At 40.1% G+C, this 14131-nt stretch overlaps 1 protein-coding gene across 3 annotated transcripts in view; it reads right to left on the reverse strand.

Moving 5' to 3' along the window:
- Positions 1 to 14131, reverse strand: part of PLEKHG1 (pleckstrin homology and RhoGEF domain containing G1) — a 139641-nt gene that overhangs the window by 7636 nt on the left and 117874 nt on the right. For all 3 annotated transcript variants that reach the window (XM_075087943.1, XM_075087946.1, XM_075087945.1), the window contains 11 exons: positions 11220 to 11266; positions 10587 to 10737; positions 9444 to 9575; positions 6916 to 7098; positions 6734 to 6829; positions 6533 to 6619; positions 4053 to 4086; positions 2948 to 3043; positions 2313 to 2351; positions 1817 to 1839; positions 739 to 957 (listed from right to left, as the gene is read on the reverse strand). In XM_075087943.1, the coding sequence (XP_074944044.1) occupies positions 739 to 957; positions 1817 to 1839; positions 2313 to 2351; positions 2948 to 3043; positions 4053 to 4086; positions 6533 to 6619; positions 6734 to 6829; positions 6916 to 7098; positions 9444 to 9575; positions 10587 to 10737; positions 11220 to 11266 (1107 nt within the window). The remainder of the gene's footprint in view (positions 1 to 738; positions 958 to 1816; positions 1840 to 2312; positions 2352 to 2947; positions 3044 to 4052; positions 4087 to 6532; positions 6620 to 6733; positions 6830 to 6915; positions 7099 to 9443; positions 9576 to 10586; positions 10738 to 11219; positions 11267 to 14131) is intronic.

The raw sequence follows: 14131 nt of genomic DNA on the forward strand, positions 1-14131 counted from the left end.
TAGGCTTTGGATAATTCACAAAATAAATGGACCACACAAGGATACGACCTCAGCATCAACTAAACCAAACAAACTGAAAATCTGGATTCTTTAATACAGCCACATTTCAAAGCTGGGGTTTTAGCCTGTCAGAAGTACTACATATGTGTGGAAACATCATGCAGAGAGGGGAAAAACTACCACCTGTGCAGTAGTAACAGATAAAGATTCTCGTTTTCAGAAATCCTACTCACAGCTTCTCATATTGAAGTCTACATGATGTTCCTAGCTATTGCCAGAAGCTCACAGGTAAAGAAACACCACATCACATGTGGCAGTGCCTGAACCTTAACTTAATATTGAAGTCCTTGCATTGGAGACCTGAAGGCACTGTCTCTGCATGTGGCCTAAAAACGTTTCTTTCATGGCATCAAGCTGGAGAAGCAAGGGAAGGTCAGTTGTGCACAACAGGTAAAAGCAATAGCTTTCTGTCAGAACTAGGCTTGAGGCCTGCAAAGGACTATGTAAAATCTCTCTCAAGCAGTGGGGATTTCTTCCTTCTCTATAGGGGCTAATTTTACATTTTCTCTGTCAAAATGCAAAGGAGTGCTGTATGAGGTCTAAATAAAAACATTTCTAAGGAAAGTTGTTAACACTTGTAACACATTTCCGCCTCCTTGCTGTCTTACAGATAATTTTAATCCCTCTTCTATCCTCCCCAGGAAAAAAAGGATTGTTTTTTTCCCCTCTTTTTCTTACCTGTTCAGACTCCTCTTCATCATCAGCATCAATCTGTTCCGTAGCAGAAGTCTGAAGATTTTCGTCGTGATCACTGCTGTAGGCTGGCTCAATGGACTCTTGAAATTGGCTCTCCAGTCCACTGTGTTCCAATGGAAGCTTTTTCCTGGAATTCAGCAGGGCTTCATTCGATCCTAGTTTGGTGGCTTGAGCTAATAGGGCTCCTTCAATATTGATCCGCTTAAAAAATCCACCACAAAACTTTGATTACAAGTTTACAGAGATTATGTATTTTAGTAAGGCACTGTTTTACAACAGACTTATAGGCAACATTTAAGCTACATTGTTAGCTGCACTGAAATGAGATTTATAAAGAAAAAAGTAAACAATCAGTATTCTTCCATAAAATATTTAGAACTGAAAAAATACATGCAAAAAGTCCCACCCCAATCATGGGCTTCAGTGTTGTGGCATCCCAGTGAAGTCACATCTAATGTACCCTGTTTGTAAATCTTCCACAAACACCCACTTTAAATTCTATCCCAAATAAAACCCTAGGGCCTGGAATTCAACATGAGACTTTCAAACTGCACTGGGAACTTAATTACAGATTCTTGCAGAAAATGTAAAAATTAGAAATGCTCATTTCCATCGGCTTAAGCTGTACCTGCTCTGTTTGGTCATACATATGTATATATATGATTTATATATTTCAGAATAAGCTGAAATTTTCCAGTCTTATTTAATAAATACAAAGACATTATGCTTCAAAGAATAAAAACTATCTTTATCTGCAGCATTTCTGTGATTATAGTGGTATTATTAAGTACCCTATAGCATTAGTAATTGATAGTACTGTATTATAAAGTACAACAATATATGGATCAGTCATTTTTTTCTTTATTAGATATTCCTCAAAGAGTTAGCCGTATTTCTATTGCTTTCATTCTCATAATCTTACTGGAGATGCTAAACAACATTTATGGGTTTGTTTCTGTTCTTAAAATTAACACACCCAAGAAGATGTGGATTCTACAGTAAACACCATGCTCTGAAGTATTTGAATGTGCTAAAACAAGGACTGTAAGAAATGGCTTACCTTCTGCATATCTGGATTTACATCTGAAAATAGAAATATACAGTTCATCATAGGTGAATAAGCAAACGGATGTCAGTCTATGCCTGTTTCATCGCTACACTAATATCCCAATTATGAATTCCCCAAAGGGGGTTAAATGCAGCAGCAACTGAGCAAACAGACTGTAGGGTCTCTGATAAAACAGAGACAGCATGAGTTTTACCACAGTTCCACCTGAGGTCCTGATTTTGCAACACTGATATGACACGAGGAACTCCTCACAACAGCCAAGACTCTGTGTTCAGCTGCTAGGATGTTTACAGGACCAGAACTCAAGTGTGGAAAAGCATACATTAGACTTAAACACTAACATTTTGTTTTCTTTGCACACTTCCTCCTTCTTCCTCCCTACCCCCTGCCAATGTATTTAGTGGAAGTTATAGAAGATGATCCATATTTACTCATTCTATGAAGTACAGAAGCATCGGGCCAATAAACAGTAGACAAAGTAGCTTACCATTTGACTTCAAAGCTTTATGGACTCTTGAAGAGGGTTCTGAAAAAGACAACATATTTAAGCACACCAGCATCCCAATGAAAGCTATGGGCATCTTGGCCAACATTTTATAACACGGATACCAAAATTCAAGCTTCTGAGCCATGTTTTCATTTCTTAATTACCCAATTTCTGCACAAGAAAGTATTTGTTAAAGTGTCAAACAGACACTTTACCAAAGTGTTACCAAAGAACATACGAGAACATGTCTATCATAATCGGGATAGAACCACTTCTAAGGCAATAATTATTTCGGGGTGTGTGGGGGAGAAGTGTCAGATTTAAATAACGTTCTGCTTTCCTGCAGGCTTTCCTACATGTGCATTCTTTTATCCATTAGAAAGTACCAACTCTTTTTTATGCATCCACCTTTAGGAATCTATATCCATGAAAATAAGTGCCAAGAGTGGATAAAAAAATAAATCGCACAAACAACAAACGCTTAATAAGGTGCTCCACCCATATCTAACTGTGCCATGTTAAATCTGCATGGAGCGCAGGTTAAAGACCAACCCCGCATGCACAGCCGCATCCAACTGTAAACAGCCCTGCTTGTTTTTACTTTTGTCAACTTGGTGGTAAAGGAGGTTATTCACCTGACTTCCTTCTCACTCTGGGAGGAGCAGTGCCTTCTTTAGGCTGGTACGATGATTTCATTTCTCCCTCAGGGCTGTAGTGGAAGCCTGGGTGATCTGTGGAACAAGAATATGCCCAAGGAATAAGAGAGTGACCAAGGGTGTCACTACACGCACCTCGGCAGCTCTCTTTGGAGGCAGTGATATTCTCCCTTTATGACTGATATAGTGGCACTTCATCAGAGCCCAAAGCAACACAAGCAAGATATGCTGCCGTAGGGCAGCTGATAACCACCCAGCCATGGAAACGCTTTGCCCATTTAGTTGTGCCTCACTCCAGATGGCTAACCCAGCAACATCTACCCGCCATCATCATGTTCATTGGCCAGTTTTCAGAGCCTTCCTGACCAATTCTCTACAACTACATAAATAAATAAGCCTTCTTTACTCCAAGACTTCCTCAGCATTTATATCATAGGACTATTGTTCTCATTTCCCTACACTGCTAGGGATCGCTGGCAACATGAAGAGCTAACACAGCTTGCACCAGCAAAGGCAGCAAGCAGAAGATGCAACAGCAGGGACCATGCAGATAGGACTGCTCTCGGAGCGCAGACAGCAGCATCACATGTGCTTTCCAATGCTGGGTCCTAGGACACACACAGGTAAACTCTTCAGACATAAGCACAAGCCTCGCTGTCCTCCAGCTGCAGGTTTGCCAGCACGAAGAAGTCATAAAATTGCTACATACTTCTTCAAGCTGCATTTTTTTATTGCTAACCCTTCAGTGGGTACTAGCCAGAAGGCGTTTATGCTACAACACAGGAAAGATCATGCATTTAGTCAGCATGGAGTAAGCAAAAGAGTAGCCAGTGTTTAAAGAAGGTTTTCTCTGTGTCTTCCTTGCTCATCATGAGATATAACCTGTTGCTTGCAGATCAGTCCACCCAATGCCTATAGAGCTCCACAGGATCTGCACCTAATTTTGGTTTTCTAGCAAGGTCATAATGCAAGGAACATACGCCTGGCCTCCTCCTGTCTCAGATGAAACCAACAGTTAAAGCCAAACTTTTGAAGATGGTTTTATTCATTTTTTTAAAACAGAAGTGGAAGAGAACCAACTTACGTATGGCATCCATTTCTAGAATTGCCTGCTTGGCCTGAAAGAGAAAAAGTAACAAATGAAAAAGATAAGCTGTAAGTAGAAGGACAAATTATGTTTCATATTACAGGCAGTAGTGAGTTTATATGTAAACAGCAAGTTTAATTTTTCAACTAATAAATATGGTTAGCAGCATTATTTTCTATCTTTCCCTGTGCACTGGACACATTACGTATGTGAAGAAGAATTTTGCTGGCAGGAGCTTACCAGAGCTTATCTTCAGGGCTTCATACAAAAACCTGTTTTTCACTGCAACGGGCAGCTCCGCCTCGCCTGCCCACCTCCTCTCTGGCAGCACAGGGGAGGAGCGCGTACCTACAGCACCGGTGCGAGGAATTTCTGGAGGATGTAGTGACCGCACATCTGACCGCAAAAACTGCTCTGCCTTCAAATATAGGGGTTGTACTGACATCATGCTGCACACACCGGGTCTCCTCCCTGGAGACTCAAACCTCCAGAGATCTCTCTGCAAGTCCCAGAATTTAGAGCCACTGATACGTGTCTCCATATTCTGCCAGGATTGGCACAAAATTGGCCCTAGTAATCGCTTTTTTTTTTTTGTGTGTGTGCGTCTGTGTCTGTGTGTGCGTCTGTGTCTGTGTGTGCGTCTGTGTCTGTGTGTGCGTCGGTGCGTCGGTGTGTGGGTGTGTCTGTGGGTGTGTCTGTCGGTGTGTCTGTCGGTGTGTCTGTCGGTGTGTCTGTGGGTGTGTCTGTGGGTGTGTCTGTGGGTGTGTCTGTGGGTGTGTCTGTGGGTGTGTCTGTGGGTGTGTGACTGATTCACAGAACATTTCCTCCTTAAAATCAAATAGCTTAACTCCTTTATTGTTTTTCAACTCTGAAGCTGTTGGTGCAGAAAACACTATCCACCTTGCTTCCTTTAAGAGTTTCCTTGAGAAACAGTTATTTAAAAAAAAATAATAATCATGATTTGGTTTAAGTAAAATTGAACCAGGATAAAAAGTATCTCATGACTGCTTAAAATTTGTCACATTTTTTAAATAGGAAAAATACTCTGAATGTTTTACCAAGCATATCAGCTAATAAGTAAGAAACTAAACTATCCTATGTAACCTGCTTGTCCTTCTACAGGTGCAGTTCAGTAATCTTCCACCAGGCGTCACATGTGGACTACCAGTAAGTCCTCCAAAAGCTGGGCAGAGGGAAGCGTCTTAACTAGCAACTAGTTAGTCAAAAAAAAAAAAAAAAAAAAAAAAAATTGAAGAAAACCTCAGATTTATTTCGTCAGACTTTTTCTTTCTCAAGTGAAATTATTTCTCTGAGCAGAAAATGGCATTATATTTTTGGTTACACATTTTTTCCAGATAAAAAAAATATCCAGTAAAAAGTAAGAAAACAATCTTGATACAAAAGCTGAGATCATGCTCTACCATTTTTTTTTTTTTTACAACCTAATAAACTGCAATGAGTATTTACATTGTAAGCATGGATATTAGCATAAACATTATACCTTCGATAAACTCTGTCAACAAAAAGATAAGAGGCGAATCAGTAACAGCACCTGCTAGGGATTTTTTTCTCCCATAATCCTCTTTTTGTTGAACTGTTGAAAACGTGAGATAGTACAGCACCACGTACATCAGTGACCGGTAATATTTCTAGCAATTACAGCATAAAAGTCAGTGAAAAAAGAGTCAGGGAAACTGATCAGTGAAACTAATACTGAAAAAGAAAAAAAGGCAGTAAACTCAGAGGGGTGGGGGTGGGGTGTCAGAAAAAAAATCCTGCCTCCGCATTAACTAGGGTTAACACCCTTTGAGAGGTGGAATATGTTATACTGGAAACATCACCTGGAGCTCTAAGACAGGATTTCGTAAATAAAAGGACCAGGTTTCCCTACTCCATGACATTACAGCTATGAACATGATACCAGTGCCTCATTTCCTCTGGCATAAAGCTTACTAGCTAGCTCACCAAAAAGGGCCTAAAGGTCCCAGCTAAGATGGGTGTGTGTATTCATAAAATGAAGTGTGTGCTGCCAGTGCCTTCACTGTTACGATATCTAAACAAGACAGGTTAAAATTAGCTTGGTAACATCTACACATGCTGCACTTAGCGCACCTCAGTGTTGTGCAGACAGGTAGCATCAAGCTAAGGTATGCTCACATAGTCAAGCTTTCTGACACTGTATCTCTGTTACTCATGTCTTAGCGGGCAAATCCTAACATGGACATCAATGCTGCTAACCCAGTTAAATTCTTCTACTCCTGTACTGTAAGCCCTGTAGATGCTTATAGTGGAACTTTCCCATTCATTTTGAGGGACTTTTAAAACATAAGGAAACTACATGTTAATTAGCTTCCTGGAGTCTAAACTTTCTGTAAATTGCCATCCATCTTGCAGCTACCAAGACTGCTTGAAGTTAGTACACATACAAGGAGGTGTTTTGTTTGGGTTTTTAAAATTATTATTATTTTTATTTTTACCTTGGCAGGAATTTTAGCAGGATGATTTTCTAGAATTAACCTCTTCAAGTGAAGAATCCAAAGGCGCTTGTCTTGCTGCGACTTTGCCTGATAAAAAAATTGTAGCACCATGAGAAAATGCATTACTGTGCTATGCAGGGTCAGGAATAGCATACAGTCATCAGCCAGGTTACCCAGTGGGCAGGGAGGTTTCTGTCATACCTGGACAGTATGTTGCATCTTGGGATTTTTGTAGTGGAAGACACTAAAGCTAAGTGGTTCCTTTGGTATTACTTCAACAAGCATCAGGTTCCCACACTGTAACAGAAAGGCCATGACATGAATAACAGAGGAGTTTTGGGGAGACCTGGAGACAGCACATTACCACCTGCTCTGCAACGTACCAGTATGTGAGCTTTGTATGCAAACATTTCTTCTCTTTTTTTCGTAATCAGCAGCAGCTTGTCAAAGAGGAACAATGTGCGCTCATTTTTGGCTCGCTGAATGCGAAATGTTCCTTCTAACACCAGCTCCCCGTAACTCGTGAGGTCTGGCCCTTTCCAGTTAGTGAGCAAACTCTGTATCTCCTGCAACACATCAAAGAAGATCAACCAACACTCATTTCAGAGAACTTACTGAAATGAAAACTCAAACAATCTGTTGAGGCCATTCCCACTCTCCTAATATAACATTCAGCATCCAACAGTGGAAAGTCACCACACGCCAGTACTGAGGTTGCTAGGTTATATGCAACGTTGCAGCCAGGTGCTTGGAGGCCTATTGCTAAGCCCAGACTAAAATATGCCCTCCTGAGTACTGGTTACTGCCTCTTCATGGATGCAGCGAAGAGCCCTGAGCTCCCTGGGGCAGCCTGTAATGGAAGATAATGCCCTCATCTCCCCAGACTTGCAGAGATGGAAAATAGTCTGTAATTCAGTTATCAGTCTCTCTTGTGCCTGCTCTGCTCCCCCGTTCTCTATGTCCCTAACCAATCCCTCTTAACATTTCCTTCTCACCCTGGGTATCCTTCTGAAGTTGTGTGGTCCCCCACTGAACAAATTATAATGCTGTGTCCATGTCCTGTAGGCCCATCAAGGAACCCACTTCTGTGAGGTGTTCAGATTGAAGAGAAACATCTTCCAAGACTAAAGGGCCAGAAGTGATGTGGTCAAGTGATCATTTGAAGATGAAGATTTATTTGTATTTTTAATGACTTGTACACATACCATAGATATTTCTCACCTTATCGATTACTTAAGAAAAAAAGGCTGGAGAAACATCTAAGCACATCTTCATGAGCCTGTGTCACTCAGCTATGGCTATATTTGTTTCCCTGAGTTGCTCGTTTTTTCTGTCAGTGGCAATGACACAGGACTTAAGCACGGGACAGCAAATGCTAAAAGTAGACTAAACCCTAACGTCCTAACATCCATTGGACTTTAAACCTGGCAGCATTAGCAAAGCAGGGACAGATTTCCTCATCCTAGGCTGGTCTCTCTGGGACATTACGCTTTAATACAACACTGAGCTAGAAAACACCTTGGTACATTTGAAGCACAAATGCAGCTTTGAGCGTTGTCCGGAAGAAAACCCCAAAGCAGCACACTTTGGACTAAACACAAGACTGTTATAAAAAAAACCAAACAAACTTAAACGTCAAAAATGAAAAAAGCTGTATTTTATCAGATCTCTCCTGGAACTTGTAAATAAGTCAGGGGACAGCACAGGGATCAAGTCCACCACTGGTGAAGACGACTCTGCACAGGAACTGCTGCCACAGTACTTGCAGCATTACAGACTGAATGGCTGTGTGATAGCCCACAGAAGACCTATCCTTATGGTTGCAGAAACCTATTTTACTTTTTTAAAGGATAACTATGAACATAAATATTTTCCACAACCCCATACATTTGCCAGCTGAGCTTAATAAATGAAAAAAATTCTTGTTTTTTTTTTTCCAAAAGCATTTAACCATCTTTATTGACAAATATTATGGGTTATCATTACTCAAGACTTACAGCAGACTGTTGTCAGAAGTCATTAGCGTGCATTTCCAACAATGTGTGGCAAAGGTCGCACTGCTGCAGGTAAGATGTTACCAAATATAACCCTATTCTCCCTACATTTAAAAGAAAAAAGTACCCACAAAAAATTAGGGCAAATAAGTTGCATTTATGTTAAAAAGAAAAAAGGGACAAAGAATAACATGACGTAGATTTCTGGAATGGCATAAGCCCATTACTCCCTTTTATAAACTAAAAAAATCCTCCCAATTTTCTTAAAGCAGTATAAATACTGCTGATAAAAATGTAACACAAAATCCTGACTCACTGGGAAGTTTGAAACAGAATGAGAGACTTGTAAAAAGTCTCCAAAAGAGCCTGCTCTGGATGCCAAAAGTTAGTCAGGGTGTAGCTTTTGTTTTCTGCTCAAAATTCTTCATTTGAAGTGAAGGTAACCTTTTTCTAACTATCATGTTTCTAGGTTTATACTTTCCACAAAGCAAGTGATAATGAGTCTTCAAAAGCCCAAGAGGAAAGTACTTAAACGAGAAGAAGCACAAGAAATGCCTCAAAACAAAATTAATCAGCACAAAGGGGAGAAATCGGAAACCACAGGATTTCTGAACAAAGCCGTGCCCTAAGGTTGTACAGCAGTGCTGTACAATTGAGGGAAAGGAAGAAAGAAAAGTTATCTTAAGTTCCATATTACTGCAAAATAAATGCTTTACAGGATGCTGCTTGTAGGGTAGAGCTGTCTGAGATTTTCCTGCAGCAGCTATGACCATGGTTTCTAAGACCAAACAGCCAGAGGCATACTCCACCAGAGTCTAAATTGTGACTAAAAGAAAACTAAAACTAAAACATGTTAATGGTGTATATATTGACAAAAACAGCTCACAAACACCCATAAAATCTCTTTGGGAACTCACTTGGAGCCTGATGGCATGTTCATGTTTCCTCTTCATGTCATTTATATGCCATGCCACTCTCTGCATTGTATCTATGGCATCCAACACCACATCGTAGCCCTCAGTGTCCTTGTCAAGGTGGTTTTCTATTTCCTAGGACAGGAGAGGAAAAAGGAAGTCCTGTTATTTCTAAATTATTTTTCCCAGCCGGGCACAATACTATGTTTTCATCTGTACTATTTTGTCTTTGTATTGCGATCACTCAAATGCAACGTTCCTGCCTTTGTTACTACTGCATGTTGTAATCAATTTGATTAACACAAGACAACTAACAAACCCAAGCCTTTACGGTCAGTTTAGCAGCAACTATACTTGCAGCAGCCGTTGCGAGCAGAGAAGGACAGAAAGAGAGCGCAGCATACTGACAGGAGACTTTTTCAGGTAGAGTTTAATGGCTTTCTTAAAAGGCAGAACATATCTACACACTTTCAAAACTGATGGAATTACACCAGGCATTACTTTACAGCTGGAGTGCAGAAAAGCACCACACATTTTAAATAAGTATCAGTGTCTTTACACTTCACTAGAATGTGACTCTCTAATAGGAAACATATGTGGAAAACATTAACAATAAAGCAGGAATTTCCGAAACTTGCTTAACTCAACTCACTGAATATGGAAAGAGTTCCCACTTCCTCAGTCATTTCTCTCCACAAAATTCTTACCAATCGGGGTGTTTATATGTATTTAGTCCTCCTTTCAACCATCCCCAGCATTGCAAGGTGTGGAAAAATGCTGGTTTTCATTGGAACAACAAATTTGTGTACAAAAGTGTTTAACCATGACGAGAATCTTCCAAACAACTTCAGAATTACAGACCAGTTTTTTTAAATTTTTTTTTTTAAAAAGAGAATTATTTGGATGCACAGACTGATTAAATGTATCTAAACCAATTACTATAAATTCACCACTCCACATATATATATGCATATGCTGTGAAGTGACAAAGACCGAAAAAGTCTCCATATGTAGAAATCAAAGACCCCCAAAATACAGAGCATTTAAGGAAACCCAGAACCCTTCTAACAGCCAAGCCTTGTACCAGAGGCAGGAACTTTGATGTACAGCAGCCCTAAACTAAATACATTTCTAATGGGTGCTTACGTGCAAGAGCAGGTGGTACTTGAGGATGCGCTGGACAGGTTTCAAGAGATAGGAGCCGAGGGGCAGAGAATGCTGCAGCGCTTCCTGCCGCTCTCTGAAGAACTTGGCCAGCGCCTTGCTCCTCATGCACTCCGTCAACACAGCCACTGACCTGGAAACATCAGTACATAGCTTTAAGACACACTATCTCTTAAGTCTGCAGGTAAAGTCAAGAATTGTTTCTTTCTTCCCCTGTAAAAAGCGTAGCAGGCTCCTAATCCAATCACTGCTGCTTCTGTTGGGTTTTTAAATGTTATCTTCTGCATTCAGTTATGATTTCCCTTGACATACGACCACTGTCTCTTACTGGGAATTCTATACTTCGAGCACTGCAAAATAAGACCATCATTTTTCTAAAGGGGGATAATAGCAATAAATGACAATAACAGTCAGAACAAAACTTCAGATGAGCATATTTCAGTTTTGGATCTTTTTCTTTTATTATTTTAATTTTTTTTTCTCTGAAAGAGGTAAACTGCTTGACCCTTCCTCCAATTTGGGAGGGGGAGAGGCTGATGTCTTTGCATAGACTGTAACTTGCATTACACAAACTGGCCAAGGGACAAATGAAGAAAGGGAACCTAGAATTCCTACCTTGGGTAGTTGGTGCAGTACTGCGTATATATGTGGAAATCTTCGCTCTGCATGGGGAGGAAAGGTTTACATATATTCAGATTTTGTCAAACTAGTAGCTAACACATGTGCAAGATAAAGATGATGATGTCAAGACAACGCATCCTCTGGTTCCTAATCAATGAATTCTCAACTTTCACCATGATAGTCCTAACGCTACCAGAGACCTATTCATTTAATTTCATTGGGGGGTGGATTTTTCTTTTACTTGAAGGAAGTACCAAGGAAACCTACAGAGAGATAAAGCAAGTGGTTTTGCAACAGTCTCTTCAAGGTACTTTATGGCAATTTATGCACCATATAAAAAAAAAATCTCCCACCACCACACACCCCAGCTTTCAAACAGCTGACTTGCACATACCTAGTTTTTTGTGTGCTAAAGCACAGACCTGCTTACTGCAAGAAGTAAGTTTTGCAGGTTATGTTTGGTGTGCGACTTTCAAACAAGTGTAAGACTTTCACATTTGAGCACAGACTAAGTGTGAAAATTAGAAGCCACAAAAGTGATATTATTATTTTTTTTTTTTAAAGTAAATAATGACTCTGTGAAAACAGGCAGTTATTACCCAAACAAGTTGTAGCTAGATCTAGGTGGGTTTCCACACTTGGCTGTCACAGTGAAATTGCCCACACCTAATGGTGACAAGCTTCTTGGAGCAAAAGCCTGAGTTTCATTTTCTTTCCTCCTTGGCCTAAGATGTTTTTCTTCATCATCATCATTTAATTCTATGGAAGAACAAGTTTCCAGAAACATTCCCATTTGCTTTAAGTTCACATCTGCCTACCTTCTATTCTACTTCTATCCCAAATAATAACGCAGTTTCTGCAGCTTGCTGGAGTCCTAAAGACTAAGAAAGCACCACAGAATCATGAAGTACTCCCCGAATCAATTACTTTTTCTTTCCTGAGCCCTAGACTAATAAAAAGCAATCCTCCAGTTGTAAACAAGACTGCAGTTTCCACTCCAGGCATCTTCAGAACAGACTCTGGCATTCTGCAGCACAATAGCTGTGCTCCATGAGGGGTCGTCTCCCAGGGGTAGTTGCTGGTGAATGGTGAGACCAAGTATCTGCCTTCACAGAAGGCAACAGAGCTCTGAGGAGCAGCACCACTTGGGGAGAGGCCTGAGGCAGGCTGGGCTCTGGCTTTTGTTTCTCTTTGTTAGGGTCTTTTGGTTGTTTTTTGGTGGTTTTTTTTTTGGTTTTGGTTTTTTTGGCCATTCATCAGAGAGAGCCAGCTCAGCCAGTACCCTTCCCCATTTCCAACAGCACTGCTCCCTTCCCCCTCTCGCAGGGGTGAAGTGGCTTGTGCCATTCACTTCTTCACCGAGCAGAGATTCACAAGGACCCCGTATAAAGTAATATGCTACTCCACATGAGTACAAGTCATTGCAATATATTTCAGTATTTATTGCTGGATTTCAATATTAACTTCTGAAAAAAATAAATAACTTGAGCAAACTTCTAATAAATGTTTCTCTAGAGGACTGCGATCCTCATTTATTCACTAGTGGGCTGTAAGCTTATTAAACTGCTCTTCTCTTAGAAACCATCAAGCCAACTAAATGTAGTCTTGAAACAAGTAGAGTTAAATGATTTAGCTGTTTTTTCACACTTGGACTAATTTTGTTGTCGTAGCTAGTTTTTACAGCTGTGTACCTACGCCCCATGTCCACACCCAGAGACAGCAAGCTTGTGTCATAGCCTGTCCACGTCCACACTTGGGACCTCTGGCCACAGGTCCAAACCCTCTCCGCTTAAAACAAAAATTTAACAAATCTCTGAGCGCTGCAGACATTACACTCTAATTTTCTACGGCAATCACTACCAAACTGGCTAGCACTCATAATAAGCCAGGGCGCTTAAGAGAGAGCATTAGGATGAAATACAGTATAGCAAAAAAAGTGATTTAATTTATATATATATTAATACAAGGTTTTCATTTAGGTATAAATTGTAATATATTCCCATGGCTACAATCACAGAACAATGCAATTTACAGAACCAAAGTGCAGAATATTTTGTGCCAATTTTTTAAAAAATAAATATATATTCTAGTTATAAATAGAATCACATGATTGTTCTGCTTTTCAAACAAAAAAAGAAAGGAATATCTGTTGCAAAATTTTAACAGATGAAAGCATTATCTGTAAAACACACAAGGCCAAACATTTCAAGGTTTTAGAGTAGATTGAGTACACATTCCCCACAAAAATCAAAAGCAAGTCTGAATCCCCAGGAGCCTTTTCACACACTTCCACTTTGGGTTTTGTTTTGGATTTCTTGGGCAGTGGGATAGGGGGTAAGGTGTTTTGTGGTTTATTGTTTGGGCTTGGTTTGTTTTGTTTTGGGTGTTTTTTTTTTAACACAAGGTCAAAACTACTTTCAACAGGATTTTTCATTTTAAAAGAATGTTAGCCTAGCTATTAACTGGAACAACTTGTATTCAAAAAGTAGTTCCTTATGCCCTCAACACCTCTAAAAACTTGAATAATGGTTTCACAATCATTCCTGCTTTCTGAACAGACAAGACTCCAAATTTCATAGTGCACTTATATGTGTATACGCTTAATTGCGCCACGGCTCATTTCATCAAACGAAACCATCGGAGAGCATTTACTTTCACCAAGCTATGCAAGCATACTGCCAGTAGAAAGTCAATTACATATATTTTGCCTCCAGAATGAGATTGTTGATACGCATTCAAACTTACGAAGCTGGTATGAATCAACATCATACACCTTGCCGAGATATCAGCATGATTCATGTGAATCACTGGGAGAGCGGCCAAGAGAGCCACTTCCTAAGCCTGAGTAAGGAAGCTGCATTACTAAGGACAGCCATTCTTCCACCACCTGCCTGGTTACCCACCAC

The sequence above is a fragment of the Phalacrocorax aristotelis genome, chromosome 3, assembly GCF_949628215.1.
Source record: "Phalacrocorax aristotelis chromosome 3, bGulAri2.1, whole genome shotgun sequence".
In the NCBI taxonomy this organism is placed as follows: Eukaryota; Metazoa; Chordata; class Aves; order Suliformes; family Phalacrocoracidae; genus Phalacrocorax; species Phalacrocorax aristotelis.